The sequence below is a fragment of the Bos indicus x Bos taurus genome, chromosome 2, assembly GCF_003369695.1.
Source record: "Bos indicus x Bos taurus breed Angus x Brahman F1 hybrid chromosome 2, Bos_hybrid_MaternalHap_v2.0, whole genome shotgun sequence".
Classification (NCBI taxonomy): domain Eukaryota; kingdom Metazoa; phylum Chordata; class Mammalia; order Artiodactyla; family Bovidae; genus Bos; species Bos indicus x Bos taurus.
Genome location: NC_040077.1, coordinates 106203033 through 106221427, shown reverse-complemented (window position 1 = coordinate 106221427; position 18395 = coordinate 106203033). Strand labels below are relative to the sequence as shown.

The window sequence follows — 18395 nt, the reverse complement described above, 5'->3', positions numbered from 1 at the left end:
TAACTCAGATGACCATTATATCTACTACTGCGGGCAGGAATCCCTCAGAAGAAATGGGAGTAGCCATCATGGTCAATGGATGCAAAACACAGCGCAAAAAAAGAAGGAAAGTATGTAGATATTTAGGCAAAGAAGCATCACCAGCAAGCGCTGGCCGCTGGGAGTCGGGAGGAGTGGAAAGACGTGATCTCTTCCTGTAGTTTTGTGTTTTCAACAATGACCACGTATTGCTTTAAAATCCGAAAATCCTGGTAAGTCCTGGCGGACTTGGGCGGAGCGGGAATGGGCGGATGCGGGCGGGACCGGGGCGGACCCCAGCGCGTCGCAGGGGCCGGCGCGACGGGGCGGGGCGCGGAGGCCCAGCCCTGCCCAGGCCAGCGCGGGCTGTGCTGGACTCGCGACACCAGGAAGCCGGCGACGCACCGTCCGGAGCGCCAGGCAAGCCAGGGGCCCCGGGGCCGACGGGCGCGGGGGACCGCAGACTGGCGGGGACTGGGCGGCGCCCCAAACTTTCTCGGAGTGCGCGGTGGGCCGGAATGGGGCTCTGTCGCCCTCAGTTTTGAGTTCTTCTCTGTGCGCCCCGGCGGGCGAGTGGCGCCTGTTTAGCTTTGGGAGTCCAGCCGCGGAGTTGTGGGCGCGGGTAATCAGGCTGGGGGCTCTGAGGGTGTCCCGGGCCCCTGCTTCCTATCGCGGATCTGTCGCCGGGCGTGTCCACAGGGCCAGCCCTAGGGTGGCCAGCTGTGCTTGGGATAAAGGGTGTCGGGCCTTCAGCTGGTGGGAGGGGGAGGGGAGGTGGCCCGGGCCTGGCCTGGCCGCCTCTGACGCCCTGGTGCCAGCTTGGGTGTAGACAGGTGACCGGGTATTTGAGTGAGGGAGAGAGCCGCTGGGAAGCCCCGGCAGCTCACATCCTTGGTGTGGGGAACCTGTCACCTCTGTCACCAGGCCTTTGCCTCAGTCCCCTCTACCCCACAGTGGTCTGGCCACTGCCCTCAGGCTGGGTTCTGAAAAGGACTAGCCAGTACTCTCTTCCTTGTGGCCTCTTTGGGTGGGAGTAAAAACCAAGCAGGAAAATGTGAGCGGGGAGAACCGTGGAGACACCAGGAGGGAAGTGGAGGCAGGCCGTTTGGAGGCTTGGCCCTGATCTTGTGGATTTTGCTCTAGCTGTTGTCTTCCCCGGGGTCTCCATCCCCTCTGATCCCACAGTGGCCTCTGGGGTTGGGATTGCCCCGAGGAGCCTGGTCATGGGATCGGGGGAGGTGGGGGTAGGCCTGGGAACTAGGGTCAGAGCCAGATGTCACGGAAGGTCCCTCGGGTGTCCAGTTCTCTGGGGCTCTGAAATATTCATCTCACTGGTGAGCTTTGGTTTCAAAGCTGGCGCCTTTGGTTTGGCCAGTGGTGGCAGGAGGAGCCAGGAGCCTTTGGGGCTGCTTTGTCTGGGGCAAAGGCAAGGGGGCAGCCATACTTCCTCCTCACCTGCGCACTCTCTCTCTCCAGCCACGAGGCTCCAGAGACCTGGTTTATAATTTAAAAGTGGTGGGACCACACAAGGGGTCAGGGGCCCTGACTTCCTCTCCTCTTGTGCCCTGACCTCAGCGCCTCACCTGTAAAAGTGGGCACGTCAGAGAGGTAATGACGGGGTACACCTCCTGTGTGGGGAGAACCTCACGTCATGAGCTGGGGTAATAGCCACCTCAGCTCAGCCTCCTCCCATGGGAATGGCTCAGCTGGAAGAGCATTTACATCCCCCAAACTTGTCACCCTGGACCCTTCAGAAAGAGCAGAAGCCCCAGGGAAGGGACACATACTGTGTGTCTTTAGAGAGCTGCACCCGAAGGGCCAGAGAGTGGAAGCTCATACAGCAACTGAGGGAGAAGGTCTCTGCTAACCATATGGCTAATCCTCATGTGGGCTTTCTGGAGTATTCTGATGGGAATGCAGAGGAAGGGATGGCCCTGATGGACTCTTCCACCCCTAAGATTCTGGGGATCTGGGCCCAAACCTGGGTCTTGTTTTAAAGTAGAAATGATATCTAGAAGTCCACAGGCCACAGTGCTGGGTACCTGGAGGACAGTCAGTACATTGGTCAGGGAGGAGAATGAGAGTAAGTCCTTGTTCTTATATATGTGAAAGTGACGGTCATGGTCGCTCAGTTGTGTCTGACTCTTTGTGACCCCATTGACTTTAGCCCACCAGGCTCCTCTGTCCATGGAATTCTCCAGGCCAGAATACTGGAGAGGGCAGCCATTCCCTTCTCCAGGGATCAAACCCAGATCTCCTGCACTGCAGGTGGATTCTTTACCAGCTGAGCCACCAGGGAAGCCCATTTGTTTGTATATACAATGATTGGTACTTTTCCTATTGCGTGAAGGTGATGTTAGGAATGGCAGCCTCCTGGCTCTTTGCTGCTTGGAGATGCCCCCAGCCCTTTGCAGAGTTCCACTTGGGAGTTTAGAGCAGCTGTGTGGGGATGGCAGAGAGGAAGAACCCTCGCGGAGGATCAGGGCATTGAGTTGGCCCTACAAGTGAGGGGGCACAGCTGGTACTGAGTGTGGCTGTTGCGAGGGGCTGGCTAAGGACAGGCGTTTAACAGGGTGATGAGTTAGGACATGAATCATTCCCAGGGCTATCTGTAAAACAGAGGTGGCCTGGTCAGCAGCCCACAGGATGGCAACTAGGTGTGACTGTATAAAAGTGTTTCAGGCTTAAGAAAGTTTGAAGGAAACAAAGTTGAATAGCTTTGCTCACTGCAGAACTTGGAAGCTTCCTATGCCATGGTGTCTTGTGAATTTCCAAAAGGGGATATGGATTCTCTGTTTCTGAGCTCATCCACGAACATGTCCTGCGGCAGGAGATCTCCTGGGGAGGAGAACATCTCCTCGTGTTCTTTAGAGCAGCCTGGGAAACACCTGGCTGGATGATTCTAGCTTTCTAGAGTCCAGAGAGGTAGGAGAGGGAGTTGTGGCCACTCCCACACCCAGTGCATACCCTGTGCCTCAGCCTCCTCCAGACCGGATAAGGATGAGGCTGCATCTGGCAGAAACTCTTTAGGAAGCAAGACATTTTGCCCTGAAGGTTTCTGCTCTGGTCTGTTAGCTGTTCTTTCAAAAGCAGACATTCTCAGAGTCTGAATGGACTTTGATCATTTGGTGATGGTAAAGAATCCTCCTGCAATGCAGGAGACCCTGGTTTGATCCCTGGGTCAGGAAGATCCCCTGGAGAAGGGAATGGCAACCCACTCCCAGTGTTCTTGCCTGGAAAATCCCATGGACAGAGGAGCCTGGCAGGCTACAGTCCATGGGGTCGCAAAGAGTTGGACATGACACTTGTTTTATGGATGAGGAAACTGAGTCCAGAGATGTGAAAAGACCCATCCTGACTCTCACAGTGGAGTTAGGACCAGAACCAGGACAAGAACTCAGCTCCCTGCGTTGTAAGCCAGGGCTCTGACAAGGATTGACTTTGGGATTGACAAGCGGAAAGGAATTGGTATCAACGAGAGAAAGGTCTTTACTTCCTCAGTCCGTCCATGTGTTGTTGGCTTGTTCACACAGGCAACTGATGGGGGCCTCAGGGACTTTGCCTCCAGGCAGATGTAAAAGCAAACGGCACCTTAAGTCAGACTTCAGATCTGGGTTCAAACCTATCTCTGCTGTTTGCCTGCTCTGGGACCTTGGATCAACTTCTCTCTGAATTTCAGTTTTCTCATCTGTAGGGTGGGGATAAGGACTGCACTTCATAGCGCCCTTGTGAGGAGCAGATGTCCTTGGTACCTGATAGTAGACAGTACTTGCTGCTCTAAGTGGTTCTCTTCCTTCCCTGCCCACTGCAGGAGGTGGGTATATCTCCCTTCTCCACTAGGGGTTGTTAATTATCTGTCTGCTTTTCCCCGCCTTATCTGGGAGTTGAAACTGAACTGAACTGAAAAGGCAGAAGATGAAACACAAAGAAGGAGGTGGATGGGGCTGTGTTTCTGAAGCTGCATCCAGCCCCGGTTAATGCCGCCTGCTTTCCTTATCTGGACTTCCGAGCTGTTCTGGCTTGACTGGGGTCTCGGAAATCACCCGCACTAATGATGCTGAAGGGTTATGGGAGTACTGGGTGCCTGGGTCTTCCCATGGCTTCCCTTTCCCAGGAGACTAGAGCCACCTCAGTTTCCTGGAGACCAGGGCTGGGAGGGAGGTCTTGAGTTGGCAGCCTTATCTGTTTCTGAGCAGGAGGGCCAGGAGAACTGGGGGAGGGGAGCTGGTTGTGGCTCCGCCTCAGGGGTGTGTGCGCTGACGTCTGTTACTCTGTGTTCTCCGACAGTGGGCAGGGCTGGGAATGAAAGTTCCAAACCCATGACCAAGAGGGCCTTTCACTGGCTGGGCAGGAACTTCCTTGGCTCTGGGATTTCCTAGTCTGTCAAATGACCAGATGATTTCTAAAGTTTGTTCCAGCTCTGACGTTTTCAGTTTTCAGATCCTCTTGGCTTCATCCTGTTGACCTCCGAGGCCAGACAGTCAGAAGGCTAAATTGATTCTGGGCCCTTGGTCTGTGTGTCAGACATGGTGGCGAGCCCAGCCACTCCTGGGTGGATCTTTTTTACTCCTCTGCCCTCCTGGCTCTGTGCTGGGTTAGGAGGGCCAAGTGTTTTCTTGGAGGGGAGAGGAGAGCTGGGGTGGGGGGTGGTTTGGGGTAGGGAAAGGGAGAGGAGGCTGTCACGAGAGACTTGGTCACAGTGGGCCAGGGGCTTTCCTGCTGGGTGGAGTTTCCTGAGATACTCACCCTGAGCTATTCTTTCCACTCTGGCCCTGGGCACCCGTTCCTGGCAGAGAGGAGCACGGGTTGCCGGAACCAGTCAGCTGCTCCTTTCCACCCCTCCCTCCAGCACACACAAACAGACATACACACACACCCTTTTGCTGTAACCCCAGTAGATCCAGCCTCCTCTCAGCAGATTCCAGAGGCTTAACCCTTCAGATGCCCTCCTCCCAGGGAGCCTGAACCTGGGCCCCAGCTGGCGGGGAGCACACTGGCCACACTGAGACAGCACCAGGGGAAGGAGCTGGCTTCCCCGAGGCTGCCTCTGAAAACCTGGACAGCCAACAAGTCCTGTGTTTGGGCCCTCCCACTTCTGATGGCTGGGTCTGTGGATCGTGTAGGAGAAAGGAGAGGTTCTGGCTCCTTCCTGATGGGTCATGAAAATGGGGGTCACAAAATGGGGAGCAAGGTTAGATCTAAATTGACAAGGGTGCGGTGGAGCCTGAATGCCTTGATAAAAGGCATCGTGAGGAAGCATGTTGTAATGATTCAAGCTCCTTGCCACAAAACAGTCTCGCTTCCTGTTGTGGGAATGTGTTCAGTAGAAACTGAATGCCTACTGTGTTTTAGGATAATTCAGGCTTCTGATGGGGCACCTTGAAGGTCCGTTTTAGCCCCTGGAGACCGAGCCCTTCCATTAGCTACCGGTGGAATTCAAATGACCAATTCCTGGTTTCTGGTCTCTGGGCATCAAGTATCTGCACTCTGTCTCTGTATCTTCTCCCACTTCTTCCCCTTTCCTTTGGACTCCACTTTCTCCTGCAGCTTCCACCTTTAGTCATGAAAGTAGACTCAGACCACTTCTGCCTTTCCCTACTCCTGGTCACCTACCAGCCCCAAACTTGTCCCTAGCTGAGGCCTTGATGATGAGGAAGGGGTCAGGGCCACAGGTAGGTCAGGCCCTGGCCAGGGAGCAGGCTCAGAAGCTGCCCATGCTGGCAGCCCTGGGGCCCGAGGTTCCTGCCCATCTGGTCCTGCTCAGAGGGGGTGTGACTATGCCTAGCACTCCCCTGACTGGTCTGAACACTCTCCCCATCTCCTGCGCACAGGCCTCTACACCAGAGAGCTGGGATGTAGTTCTGGGCCCTAGCCCCTGCTTTATGGCCTGGGACAGGTCCCTCTACACCCCTCCCACTCCCAACCGTGGTGGACTGGCTGCTAAAGGGAGGGGTCAGCTTACCTTAGATAGCGAGTTTCCTTTCAGTGCTGACGTTTTAAGAATCTCTATCTCTGATCACCCTCTTCTCCTGGTGGCTGCACAGAGATTGGGAACCATGGGGATGATGGAAGGGGCTGAATGGTTCAGTGTGCACTTGCTGTGTGAGCCCTCTTTTGTCAGTAGAGAGGCTGAGATGGGAAGCTGAGAAGTGATGAGTGGACAGAAAGGGGGATGAGGAGGAAAGCAGAGGGGTTCAGAGCTCTGGAATCTTTGGGAGGGAAAGCAGAGGGGTTCAGAGCTCTGGAATCTTTGGGAGCTGAGTCTTGCCTTTATCACACCCTAGCTAAGTCATCTTGGGCAAGTGACTTAATTCTTCTAAGCTTCTATTTTTTTGTTTGTAAACAGAGGTAATAATGTATCCACCCTATTGGGATATCATAAGAATTTAATGAAATAACTACAGGTAGTGTTCAGGTACCATTTTAAGTACTCTACACATATTTTTTCTTTTAAATGTTGTAACAGCTCTGTGGAGGGTACTATTGTAGTGGTAAATCCACTTTCCAGGTGGAAAAACTGAGACACAGTGAGGTAAACTGGTTAATGCTGGTCTCTGGTGAGCATGGGCTGGTGGCCGAGCCCCCAGAGAACTGGACTGTGAGCTGCTGCACCCCCTGCAGAAAGTCTGGCTCCTCTGAAACCAGGAACATCACAGGGAGGGGTGCGGGAGGGCAGAGGGCATCTCCGCGAGTCAACGGCCCTCTGTGCCAGGCCTAAACCGTGGCGTCCTGGGGGCCTATCCAAGGCCGGCCTTGCGCTTCCCTTGGGGAGGGACCTGTTTGTCTGGCTTGGCTTGAGGGGGTGGGGCAGCTGGCCGGTCGGGCAAAGGGCAGGCCCCACATAACTGGGCTCCTCAGATAAGTCCCAGGCCTGGAGTCTGTTAGAGCTGGACGTGAGCTCAAGGATCATCTGGGCCCCTCACCCCATTTCACAGAGGGGCACCCTGAATTGCTGACAGGACCAGGTCATGGTGACATCATGGTCAGGCAGCCAGCTGGGGCCTCTGACCACAGGGTCCTCCCTGCCAGTGTCTCGTGGGTGTGTTGACCCTGTTGTCAGCTGGGCCCAGGGCAGTAATGACAGATAACCCTACTCCACGGATGGCCTGCCCTTCCCGCTTCCTGCAAATGGGGAGCTGTCTTCCTGGTGGAGTTAAAGGGGTGTTTGGGGAGAGGGGGCGGGTGGGGAGAGGAGACTCTTGCTTCAGGGGAGGAGGGTCGGGTTTCTCTTCCTTCCTTTTTTAAGAAGGTCTGTTAAGGAGATATACATATTGTAACTGTCTATGCTACCCTGACATAAACCACAAATGGTTTCAAAAACAGTTGCTCGCTCTGTTTCTTGAACTCACACCACTCAGTGTTGGGTCTCCCTGTTTCCCTCTGCTCCATTTCCTCAGAGCGCTCTACCCCAGCATGTGGGGCCTCCACCATGGCCCATGGTTTGCTGCCATACCCTGTCAGGAAGTTCCTTCTTATTTCTGACCTGATACACTCTTGCTGTCTGGTCTGTTCATTCTTGGAAAATGGAGAACGGCTTTCCTCAAAATAACTCTTTTAAGAGACTTGGCCTGTTACGTGAGCCCTCCTCCCCACCCCTCCCTGCCACCTTCCCCTCCCCTCTATGTTATCCCAGTCGAGAGAGAAGAGTTAGTTAGGACAGTTTTTTATCTGCTCCCTGAACTGTGCAGGGGGCCCTAAAAAGAAGGGTCTGTTCTGCCCTTCCGGCAGATCCTCTGTGCATGTCTGCTGACCTTGACCTGGGCATGTATCTTCCCTGTGGCGTCCTGAAGGAAGATGTGCCCTTGGGAGACGCTTTAGGGGTGGCTGTGGCTCTCTGAAGGGGCCCAGACTCTGTCAGGGCTCGGCCCTTCCAGGGACCTCCTCCTCAACTTTTCCCAAGCCCCCATCTCTGCCACCTCAGAGGGGGATACCAGGTCCAGAGGACAGTTATCTGGCATAAGAGACACAGAGAACATCGCATACTAGAGCGGACACCTAGACTTCCCTGGAGGTGCAGATGGTGAAGAATCTGCCTGCAAAGTGGGAGACCCTGGTGCAATTCCTGGATCAGGAAGATCCCCTGGAGAAGGAAATGGCTACCCGCTCCAGTATTCTTGCCTGGAGAATCCGACGGACAGAGGAGCCTGGCGAGTTACAGTCCGTAGGGTCGCAAATAGTCGGACATGACTAAGCAGCTAACACTTTCACTTTTACCCAGGATCAGGAAGACCTCGGCTCTTTGACTATTAAATGAGCTAGTTTTGTGATCTTGGGAGTCACTTTACTGCTCTGGGCCTGAGTCCCCCTGTGGAACTGAGCACTTGGGGCCGTACAGTCTGGGGGTCCCTTTGGGATGTTTCTGGGGTTCCCTTCCCCTCCTTCCTCTGCCCTTCCCCGGCCATGGGGCTCTCCTGCCTCAGAGAGGGCACTGGCTGGCTCTGGCATCACTCCTCAGTGGTCTAGCCTTTCTCAGCCGCCAAGCCTGGGGGCAAACAGGCAGGAATCCCAGGGCCACCAGGGCCTGGCGTCTTGACCCTTCCCCAGGGGTTTGAGGGCCCTGAACTCCCTGGCATTCAACTCCCTGGCATGGCCCTGAAGCGACTGGTGGCAGCCACAGGCTGTCACATGCCTGAAGCTCCTCCTCGGCTGTAATTTGAAGGAACCAGAAAGTCCTGTCTCCAGCCTGCTTTTCTGTGCAGCCTCCCAGCCCCCAGGGGTCAGCCCATGTACCCACATGCTCAGGCCTCTCTGGCGGCCCCTGACTCAGCCTGACACCTTCCACAGCCTCATGCCCTCCTCCTCTGGGCCTGGCAGCTCCGGCCCTGGGACCAGCTTGTTGTCTTCCATTTGAGGCCTTGGCTTCTCCCCAGCTCCGCCTTTCAGGCCTGCAGCTCCTGCCAGCTGTTGTGGGGGCTGGGCTGCCCCCTTCAGTGGGTCCTGGCTGGCTCTGTGACTCATCAGTGGCTTTGCTGGGGTCATCGGGCTCCTTCCCTGGTCACTGGAAGTGATCACTTAAGAGAACCCCCTGCTCTCATACCACCCATGTGACTGCCCCGGCTCCTGCGCTAAATCCCCACCTGCTGCTTTCCTATGGCAGGAAACTGCACAGTGAGGAGGGGCTGGTGTGAGGGCAGAGAGGCAGGGGCTGAGCTGGTGGGGTGGGCGGGACTGCGGGCGTGGGGACAGTGGCCTGCAGGAAAGTGACACTTGGTGCTGGAGAGAGACTGAAGGTGTCCTCTCTGCAGAGGCAGGGTGGACTGGGGCTCAGTGAGCTGAGCCTATGCACTCATGACTGCTTTTCTCATTTCTGTTTCAGGTCTCAGCAGCTGGGGTCTCTCCTCAGCCTTTGAGCCATCATGTCCCATCCCAGTGCCCCTCCTCCATATGAGGACCGCAGCCCCCTGTACCCTGGCTCTCCGCCCCCAGGGGGCTACGGGCAGCCGTCTGTCGTGCCCGGGGGGTATCCCGCCTACCCACAGCCTGGCTATGGTCACCCTGCTGGCTACCCACAGCCTATGCCCCCAGTCCACCCGATGCCCATGAACTATGGTAAGTCCCTGCAGGGCAGCTGAGGGTGGGTGGGAAGAGGCAATACTGATGAGGCCACTTCCTTTCTTTACTTTGTAACTTCCTTCATCTCCTTTTTCATCTTCTCTCTAGCTCTCTCCTTCTGTCTCCCCATCTCTGTTACCTCTCTGCCTTTTCCTTCAGCTCCTAGCCTCCCCACCCCCGGGCCACCTGCCAGCCCCTTTATTCAGCAGGAGACTGAGTCTGTAAGACACACACCAGAACTTACACATCAGATGAGAAAGTGGCTATTGAAGGAATTACTTCAGGAGGCCATTTCTGTTTCCTTGCTAGGCAGTTGCCACTCATCCACAGCCCTCTCTTCTTTAGGAACTGCCACTAAGAAGGAAATGGCAACCCACTCCAGTATTCTTGCCTGGAGAATTCCATGGATAGAGGAGTCTGGCAGGCTACAGTCCATGGGGTTGCAAAGTGTCAGACACGACTGAGCAACTAAGACTTTTCACTGGAACCTGAAGCACTTTTTTCTTTTTTTTAATATTCTCAGTGCTGACGGATCCTCATCTTTTAAGGTAACATCTGACTTGCAAACATCCAGAACTCGTTTGGATGTTTGATAAACGTCATGGCTGGTAGATCTGGTGAGAAATGATATTAGAATGTGGTGAGATTTTCCTGTGTGGCTCGCCTGCGGATTTTGAAAGCAGATCCCAGGGAGGCACTTGAGGAATGCTTTGAGCCCCTGCAGCATCTTTGGAACCCTGGAGTGCAGCCAGCTCTCATCAGGCCGTTCGTGTTCTGGTGTGAATACCGGCACACCAGTCACGTTTACAACGATGCTTTGTCCTGTGCACAGATAGCCCTGACGTTTCTGTTTTCCCAGAATCCTAACGCTTGCCTGATGGAGACCACAGTCTGCACACTCTGTCCTCTATCCTCCGCACGCATGTGCTATTTTTGTCTCCCTTTCCCTCCTTCAATCCCTGAATCCCTGCTCTGACCCTACCAGCTCCTCTGACCCACACCTGCCTGGATTCCTTAAGATTTCGTGTTCCCTTGCCGGCAGGGGCGGCGGGTGTTCACACCCCTCAGTGGAATCATGCTGATGGAGTGCTTACACCTCAGGGCCCTCTCGGCCAGGGACCTATCGCTCCCTATAGTATCCACTCAGGTCACTCCGGGGGCACCTGGAGGGCCAGCTGGGGAGAGGAATTCCTGAGTTTTGGCTGGAGATCCTTGAGACTGTTGAGATAGTGTTCCAGAGGCTTGGGGATTGAGGCCACAGGTCCCAGTTCCCCAGTTGGTCATGTGTGATCTGTCCCCAGGCGCAGGCCATGGCTATGATGGCGGGGAGAGAGCAGTGAGTGACACTTTTGGATCTGGAGACTGGGATGACCGGAAAGTCCGACACGCCTTCATCCGAAAGGTGAGATATGGGCTGGTGGGCAGGTGAATCTGGGCCACTGGGGCTGTGATTTGGCCCATTGATAAGAAGAGGGGTGAATGTGGAGTCCTGCCCTAAGCCACAGATGGGAGGCTTTGCACCAAGGCCACAGAAGTGGAGCCCAGAACCAAGGTTACCTCCAAAACTAATTGAGCCCCGATGCCAAAAGCCCCCCTAATCATTACTAACAAGCTTCCTGACTCCCAATTAGGCAAAGATGCCGACTGCAGTAAACACTCTATAGTGCTTCAACCAGTCACCTGACGCCAACCTTCCAGGAATTTTCTTTGTCTTGAGGCTATAAAAATTGGCTATTAACCCATGAAAACTGTCGATTCTCCCTGGCTTTTCAGGAGTTGTCGGCTGCTGAGCTTGCAGTGCCCACTTTATCTGTGCTCTTCGTTCTGAACTCCTTTCTGCAATACTCTGTGTCTGGAAATTCTTTTCCATCCTGCGCTGGGACTGCCTCAATAGGAATGGCGGTCCTCTGGTCCACTTTAGCCTTGCGCTCTCCTCTGAGGGAACCCTAGCTCCTCTAAGCTGTGTTCACCCGCTTTTGCTTGTCTCTTCCTTGCCCTTGTTTTGGGGGGCAGGTTCAATCTGAACAGTCCTGCTGAAGTGTTCTGCCCTCTGCAAACTTCTTTCTCCTGTTACACTGCAGCAATTTGAAGCCAGAATTGATCACATGCACTCACAGGCCCCTGCCCGCCATCTCACCTCGCCCCAGCACCTGCTCAGGGTAGAGAGATACCTGATCAACATTCAGGCTGAATTGCTGCAGGCGCAGAGGCCATACCCGGGAGTGTGGTGGGGCAGGGCAGAGGCAGGGCAGTGAATGTCAGTGAAGGCCAGGTGTTGGGCCAGGAAGGGGAGATGTCAGGAGCAGCGGGGTGGGACCAGCCCTGCGGGTGTGCACAGCATCTGAGCCACTCAGCATCTGAGCCAGACTCATCACTGGGCTGGCCTCTCTGGCAGGCTGCAGTGCAGCTGGGGTGGGCTCTCAGGTGGAAAAGAAGAGTAGATCCTTCAAAATGAAGAAGGAACCTCCTCCCTACCTCTGGAAGATGGGAGCAGACCTAGAGTGGTAAGGTCTTTTGGGCTCCTTGGTCTCGGGGCTGGCTGCTTCCTGGGGGAAGGCTGGGAGCGGAGGGTGGTGACGGTGCTGTCCGGTGTCTCTATTCCAGGTTTACACCATCATCTCCATCCAGCTGCTCGTCACGGTGGGCATCATCGCTGTCTTCACCTTCGTGTGAGTCTCTGGGCCTCTCTGCACAGCTGAAGGCGGCTCTGGCGTCCTGGGCTCTGGGTCCCCTGCTGGGAGCATGGCTAGGGTGGGGCCCTTGACCCATGGACAGGAAGAGGGGCTTGGCTGCGGGTGCTGAGAGAAGATGGGGTAGGGCCTCGGCAGGGGGCGGACAGCCTTGGCATGACTCTTTTTGTGTCTTCTCTGCTCCACAGGAAGCCAGTCGGTGACTTTGTGAGGGCAAACATGGCCGTGTACTACGCATCCTAGTGAGTGTGCGCTCTTCTCTGCTTGGGGGCTGGGAGACGAGGGGTAACAACTGACTAGTAGGGATAGAATCCTTTCGGAGGGAGGGGTGTCCCAGTTGCCAGCTGTGCTGGGCCTTGTGGTGTGTGCTACTGAGTGTGAGTGTCAGGGGACTCCTGAGAGCGGGGGTGGGGGACCCATGGCTGCATGCATCCTGTAGGACAGGCCTCTGTTCTGGCCGCCTCTCCCTGTGGCCTCCTCCCAGGCCAGGCCCCCGCTCCAGCCACCTCTCTCTGTGGCTCCTGAGGCCTCCTCCCAGGCCAGGCCCCCGCTCCGGCCACCTCTCTCTGTGGCTCCTGCGGCCTCCTCCCAGGCCAGGCCCCTGCTCTGGCCACCTCTCTCTGTGGCTCCTGCGGCCTCCTCCCAGGCCAGGCCCCTGCTCTGGCCACCTCCCTCTGTGGCTCCTGCGGCGGCCACCTCTCTCTCTGGCGGCTCCTCCTCCGCTTCCCAGGCCTGGCCTCCTGTTACTGATGGCCTCAGTGCCTGTGGCCAGGGTGATCCTGTCCTGCTGGGCAGCTTTCCCTTAGACTTCTAGACGCCTCTCTGGGCCTCCAGTCTGCCAGGCTGGTGAGTGCCACCAGGCTGGGCCAGGAGGGGGCTGAGGGGCACAGTGGGCCTGAGACTACTTCCCTGTCTCTTTCTTCCCAGTGCTGTCTTCCTGGTCACATACCTGACCCTCGCCTGTTGCCAGGGACCCAGGTGAGTCCCAGAGACTTAGCCCATGGGAAGGGATGGCGGGGGGAGCAAGGACATGCACGTGTGCCATATCGCTTCAGTCGAGTCCAACTCTTTGTGACCCTGTGGACTGTAGCCTGTCAGGCTCCTCTGTCCATGGGATTCTCTAGGCAAGAATACTGGAGTGGGTTGCCATGCCCCCTCTAAGGGATCTTCCCCACCCAGGGATCGAACCTGAGTCTCTTATGTCTACCTGCCTTGGCAGGCGGGTTCTTTACCACTGGCGCCACCTGGGAAGCCCCCTTATAGCATCTGAGTAGAGACTTAACCAACAGTGATGATGATGATGATGAAGGTGAAGAAGATGGTGGTGGCAGCTACTGGCTATTCTCAGCTGGGTGCCAAGTGCCTTGTGTGTGCAGGATCTATTTAGCTATTTAGCTGTTATTCTTATAGCTACCCTACAAGATACGTGGCATTTTAACCCTTTAATAAATAGGAAGAACCCAAGGCTCAGAGAGGCCAAGGAACTTTCTCACAGTCACACAAGCAGTCAAAGAGCTGCGGACAAATCCAGGTCTCTGTGGCCCCACAGCCCAGGTCTGTCTTGTTCCCCCTGCTGTCTCTGCATAGAACACGAGCAGGTCCCCAGGGCCATGCCAGCCTCCTCTCCCTCGAGTCCAGGCCTCATTCTCGAGGTGCACAAGCCAGGAACTTCCTTCTGAGACCTGGCCAGCCACACGCCACTAAGTCATGGTTTCTTTCCCTTCAGACGCCGTTTCCCATGGAACATCATCTTGCTGATCATCTTTGTGAGTCAGAGGGTCGGGGGAGGGGGTGGAGCTGGTGAGGGAGGGCTGGGCCCAGGGAAGGAATGGGACCCTGTGGGGGAAGATGGCCCTGGCTCTCTCCCCGACCTGCCTCTGCCCTCGGTTTCCTTGTGGCTGCCACTTTCATGCGAGGTGACACGTACCACCAGCTGTGGTAGTGTCCCCACCATGCCTCCAGGGTTCTGTCTGCCCCCTCTTTTTAAAATTGATTTTAATTTTGTTGTTGATTTATTTATTTGGCTGCACTGAGTCTCAGTTGCGGCATGTGGGATCTAGTTCCCTGACCAGGGATCAAATCTGGGCCCCTGCATTGGGAGTAAAGAGTCCCAACCGCTAGACCACTTGGGAAGTCCCTCTTTTTTTAAAAAAATATATATTTTTGGCCACACCACGGGGCATGTGGGATCTTAGTTCCCTGACTAGGGGACAAACCGGCGCCCCCTGCCTTGGAAGCTTGGAGTCTTAACCACTGAGCCACCGGGGACGTCCCACAGGCTCCATGAAGTGTCTCACTCGTCTCTGTTCTTCCCTCAGACTCTTGCCATGGCCTACATGACTGGCACCATCTCCAGGTGCGTTCAGGGGCAGTCGGTACACGGTAGTGTGTTTTATAGGGGATTGGGGCACCCCTGGGCTGGCAGCCGTCCGTATGGCTGCATGCTGGGCACGGTACCTCCAGAAAGCTGTATTTTGAAGTCATTTGTGCATGGCTTATGCCTCTGGCTTCTCTTAATTCCTTCCCTGCAGTGTGTATAAAACCAAAGCTGTCATCATTGCAATGATCATCACTGCTGTGGTGTCCATTTCAGTCACCATCTTCTGCTTCCAGACCAAGGTGAGGGCACTGGAGGGCCGGCCCCTCCCTGGCCACCCCATCCCCCTTTCTTATACAGACCTGATCTTCTGGGCCTGGCACTTGAGCAGGCCTGGGAGGGCCCAGATCCTTATACTAGGGGTCTCCCTCAGAGACCCGAAGCCCCTTCCCTTCACATTTACATCCACAACTCTGCTTCCTGTCTGTCCTTAGAATGCCATGGTCACTCCCGAGTGCCCCAGGAGGCAGCACTGAGCCTCCTGGAGGAGGCAGGGCCTGGCTGGCCGGGCTGCTAGTTGTGGCCCGTCTGACACATGCCTCCCTCTCTCTTCCTGGCAGGTGGACTTCACCTCGTGCACAGGCCTCTTCTGTGTCCTGGGAATAGTGATGACAGTGACTGGGATTATCACTGTCATTGTGCTGGTCTTCAAATACGTGAGTGTCCCGGCAGAGCTGGGGTCGGTGAACCCAGTGCTCAGGGCAGACTTTCTGTATATCTCTGTGCGGCAGGCCCCATGGGCCTCTGGACGGCTCTGGGTTCCAGAACCTCTCAACTGGCTAGCCAAAGCACCTGTGCTGAAGCGCCATCCTTTGGACTGGGGTATCAGTGGAGACCCAGGTCCTGGGAGCCATAGCACCTGAGGCCCCAGACAGCATCATGGGATTCCTATGAGAAGCAGCAGTGTGATCTGCTGCCAATCGGAGGCAGGTTGGCAGAGGAATCCAGAGGGCAGAGATGGGCTCAGCTGGAAGGGCCCTTAGGGACCGCTGTATCTCCTCTTTGTCTCCAGGCAGCAGGGGGCAGCATGTGAGGCCCTCGGCTGACGGGAGCTTTGCGGTGGGAAGGGGAAGCACGTGAGGGAGAGTGAACGTGACAGGAGCCTGCCCATGTGACCGAGGCTGGCCCTGCCCTGGACAGGTCCCTGGAGGGCTGCTGACAAGGCTGCCCTGGGGGTGCTCCCTGACTCTGCTGTTCACCTGGTGGTTAGGGAGTGTCCCTCTTAGGCTGGGCTGCAGGAACATGGTCTAGTGACTGCTGACGTGACCAAGGGTAAAGGTGATGGGGCTCTTCAAGGAGTGCACGGCTGGGCCTGCCCTCCCAGAGCCATAGCTCAACCACTTTCTTCCAGAAGCAGAGTGGACACCTCTGTACCTTGACTAACTGGAAATTGGTTTGGCTAAAAGATGCTGTGATTGATTTCATATAGCCATTGGACGATGGCCTCTGTTTTCTCTGCCAAACATGTTAGCATTCTTAATTTCTCCCAGGATCTGGAAGGGAGAGGTAGTTCTCTCATGGATCTTCCCACGTGGCCAGAATCCCAGGGGGGGAGATGGTCCTGAGCGCCTGCCTCAGTCTGGGCTTTGCCAAGTTTCCTAATGCCATCCCTGTCCTCTCTCCCCAGGTTTACTGGCTGCACATGGTCTATGCCGCTTTGGGGGCCATTTGTTTCACTTTGGTAAGATCCTGCCCACTCTAGGAAGGGGAGTGGGAGGTATGGGACCGGGTGGGTGCTGAATGTAGGCTGCTTGAGAAGCAGGGAGTGGGGCCATGGCTGCCTTTCCCTACTGTCTAGAGGTTCCACTGATTTCCTGGGCATTCCTGTCTTTAATTCACATTGCTTGCTTTGAGAATACTCAGTAAGCCGTATTCCAGAGGCGACACTTTTCCAGTGTCGCTCTCCCTTTCTGGACTGTGAACTGCTTAAAGACAGAGACCATGCCTTCTGCTGTTTGTTAAAGTGTTCCCTAAGCACACCTCATGGCCCTGAGGCTCCCAGGACAGGTCTGTGGGCCACTGAGCCCCTGGATCCTCATGCGTGGGTTCTTGTCCCTGCAGTTCCTGGCCTATGACACACAGATGGTCCTGGGGAACCGGAAGCACACCATCAGCCCGGAGGACTACATCACCGGTGCCCTGCAGATCTACACAGATATCGTCTACATCTTCACCTTTGTGTTGCAGCTCGTGGGGAGTCGCGATTAAGGAGCACCTCCAGGGCTTTCCCTTCCCTAGAGGGCTGGGCCCTATGATCCTGGTCTGGGCCTACACCCATTTCCTTCTCAAGTAATACGCCCATTTTTCTTTCTGTCCCGGGATGGGCAGCTTCTCTCGCTGTGGATGTATAGGTACCTGGTGGGGCTGGAGGAACTAGGGACTAACTCTTGCCCTTAGTGGACAGAGCTGGGCCAAAGATGTGTGTTTTCCCTCCACCCCACTACAGGGCACCAAAGCCTTAACAACTGGGGTTGGAGTCAGGTGGGGTGAAAAGAGCCTGTTCTGTAGCTAAAAGGGAACATGAGAAGGAGAAGGGACTTCCTGGTGATAAGGTTTCCCCTCCCACTCCCGCCAGGGGCTTCTGGGCTTGACAGCTGCAACATTTTTCCTCTCTCAATCCCAACAAACCCAGAGAGCTGTCCCCTGCCTCCTGGACTCATATCTTGTACTTTTTGGCAACCCGTGGCACCTTTCAACACAGGAAGGTAGAGGGGGTTTCTCTCCCCTGCTTCAACCCCTTCTTTTGATAGCATATATATGATGGTCTTCTGGGTCAGAGGTGGGGAGGAAGTGGAGAGTGAGCCAAGTCAAGCACTGAGGCCAGTTGAGAGCAGCATCTGTTCAAGGCTTCCTCAGGGCTTGTGTGGTAGACAGCAGGCCCCCCGGCAGTCACCTGGTTCTCTGAAACTGCCTGGGGCCTCTCTGGTACTTTTGAGATCTCTATAGTCTGTGGGACCACTTGCTTCCTGTGCTCAGGCTGCTCAGAGTAGAAAGTGAGGGCAGAAGTCAGGAGATGGGTGGTGTGTAGGATCACTATGGCCAGGAAGTAACTAGGGTGAAGAGAGCCTAGGGTGTGGGCAGGGTCCCCCACCCTGTCAGAGAGATATGGAAGCCTATGTGGTACCCAACGGGCTTCCCTTCTGCTAACTGGGGAGGGCCCTGAGAGGAAGAAGCCCCTCTTAGTCTGTGAACTCATGCTGAGGGGATTTAAGATGCCCCATCTCTCCAGCCAACTACCGCTTTCTTCATGACACCAAGTGCCTCAAGCTGCAATGGGGAAGAGGGACAAGGGTCACTCTACGGGGTAGGGGTGGAAACCAAAACAGCCCAAGGATATAATTAGGACTTCTTTATTAAGTATTTGGTCCTAAATATATCCCACAAAGGGACGTAACTAGAAATAAAGTTTTATGTTTAGAAGGTAAAACCCTGTTTGGCTCTGGTTTTTCTTCACTTTAAGGGGTCAGTTCTCAGAGAACTAGTCTGGCTCTGCCCAAAACATCCATATCCTATCCTTGCATTCTGGCTTGGTACCTTCTACGATAACCAAATATACTTTGTCCCAGCACTTCCTGGTGATGGATGGCTCAACCCCAGGTCTGGCAGGCACTGCTCAGATTCATAGCACATGACCTTTTGTGAATCACAGACCCTTCACAAAAGCACACGAGAGCTATAAACGGTCTTCCCCTCAAAGCTCTATGTGTACACACAGTTTTGCCTGTGGGGGTGGGGGTGGGAATGGACCACAGTGTTCA

General features: G+C 55.3%; 2 protein-coding genes across 2 annotated transcripts in view; one reads left to right on the top strand and one right to left on the bottom strand.

Annotated features, from left to right (window-relative positions):
- The window catches only part of PNKD (PNKD, MBL domain containing), a 73084-nt gene that overhangs the window by 51728 nt on the left and 2961 nt on the right, over nucleotides 1–18395 (bottom strand). The window lies entirely within an intron of this gene.
- TMBIM1 (transmembrane BAX inhibitor motif containing 1) lies at nucleotides 337–18064 on the top strand. The gene is made up of 12 exons (XM_027567368.1): nucleotides 337–438; nucleotides 9335–9567; nucleotides 10872–10972; nucleotides 12175–12239; nucleotides 12449–12502; nucleotides 13188–13238; nucleotides 13987–14026; nucleotides 14579–14616; nucleotides 14792–14879; nucleotides 15198–15293; nucleotides 16265–16318; nucleotides 16699–18064. The coding sequence occupies exons 2-12, from the start codon at nucleotides 9375–9377 to the stop codon at nucleotides 16843–16845; spliced, it is 927 nt and encodes a 308-aa protein (XP_027423169.1). The 5' UTR covers nucleotides 337–438; nucleotides 9335–9374; the 3' UTR covers nucleotides 16846–18064.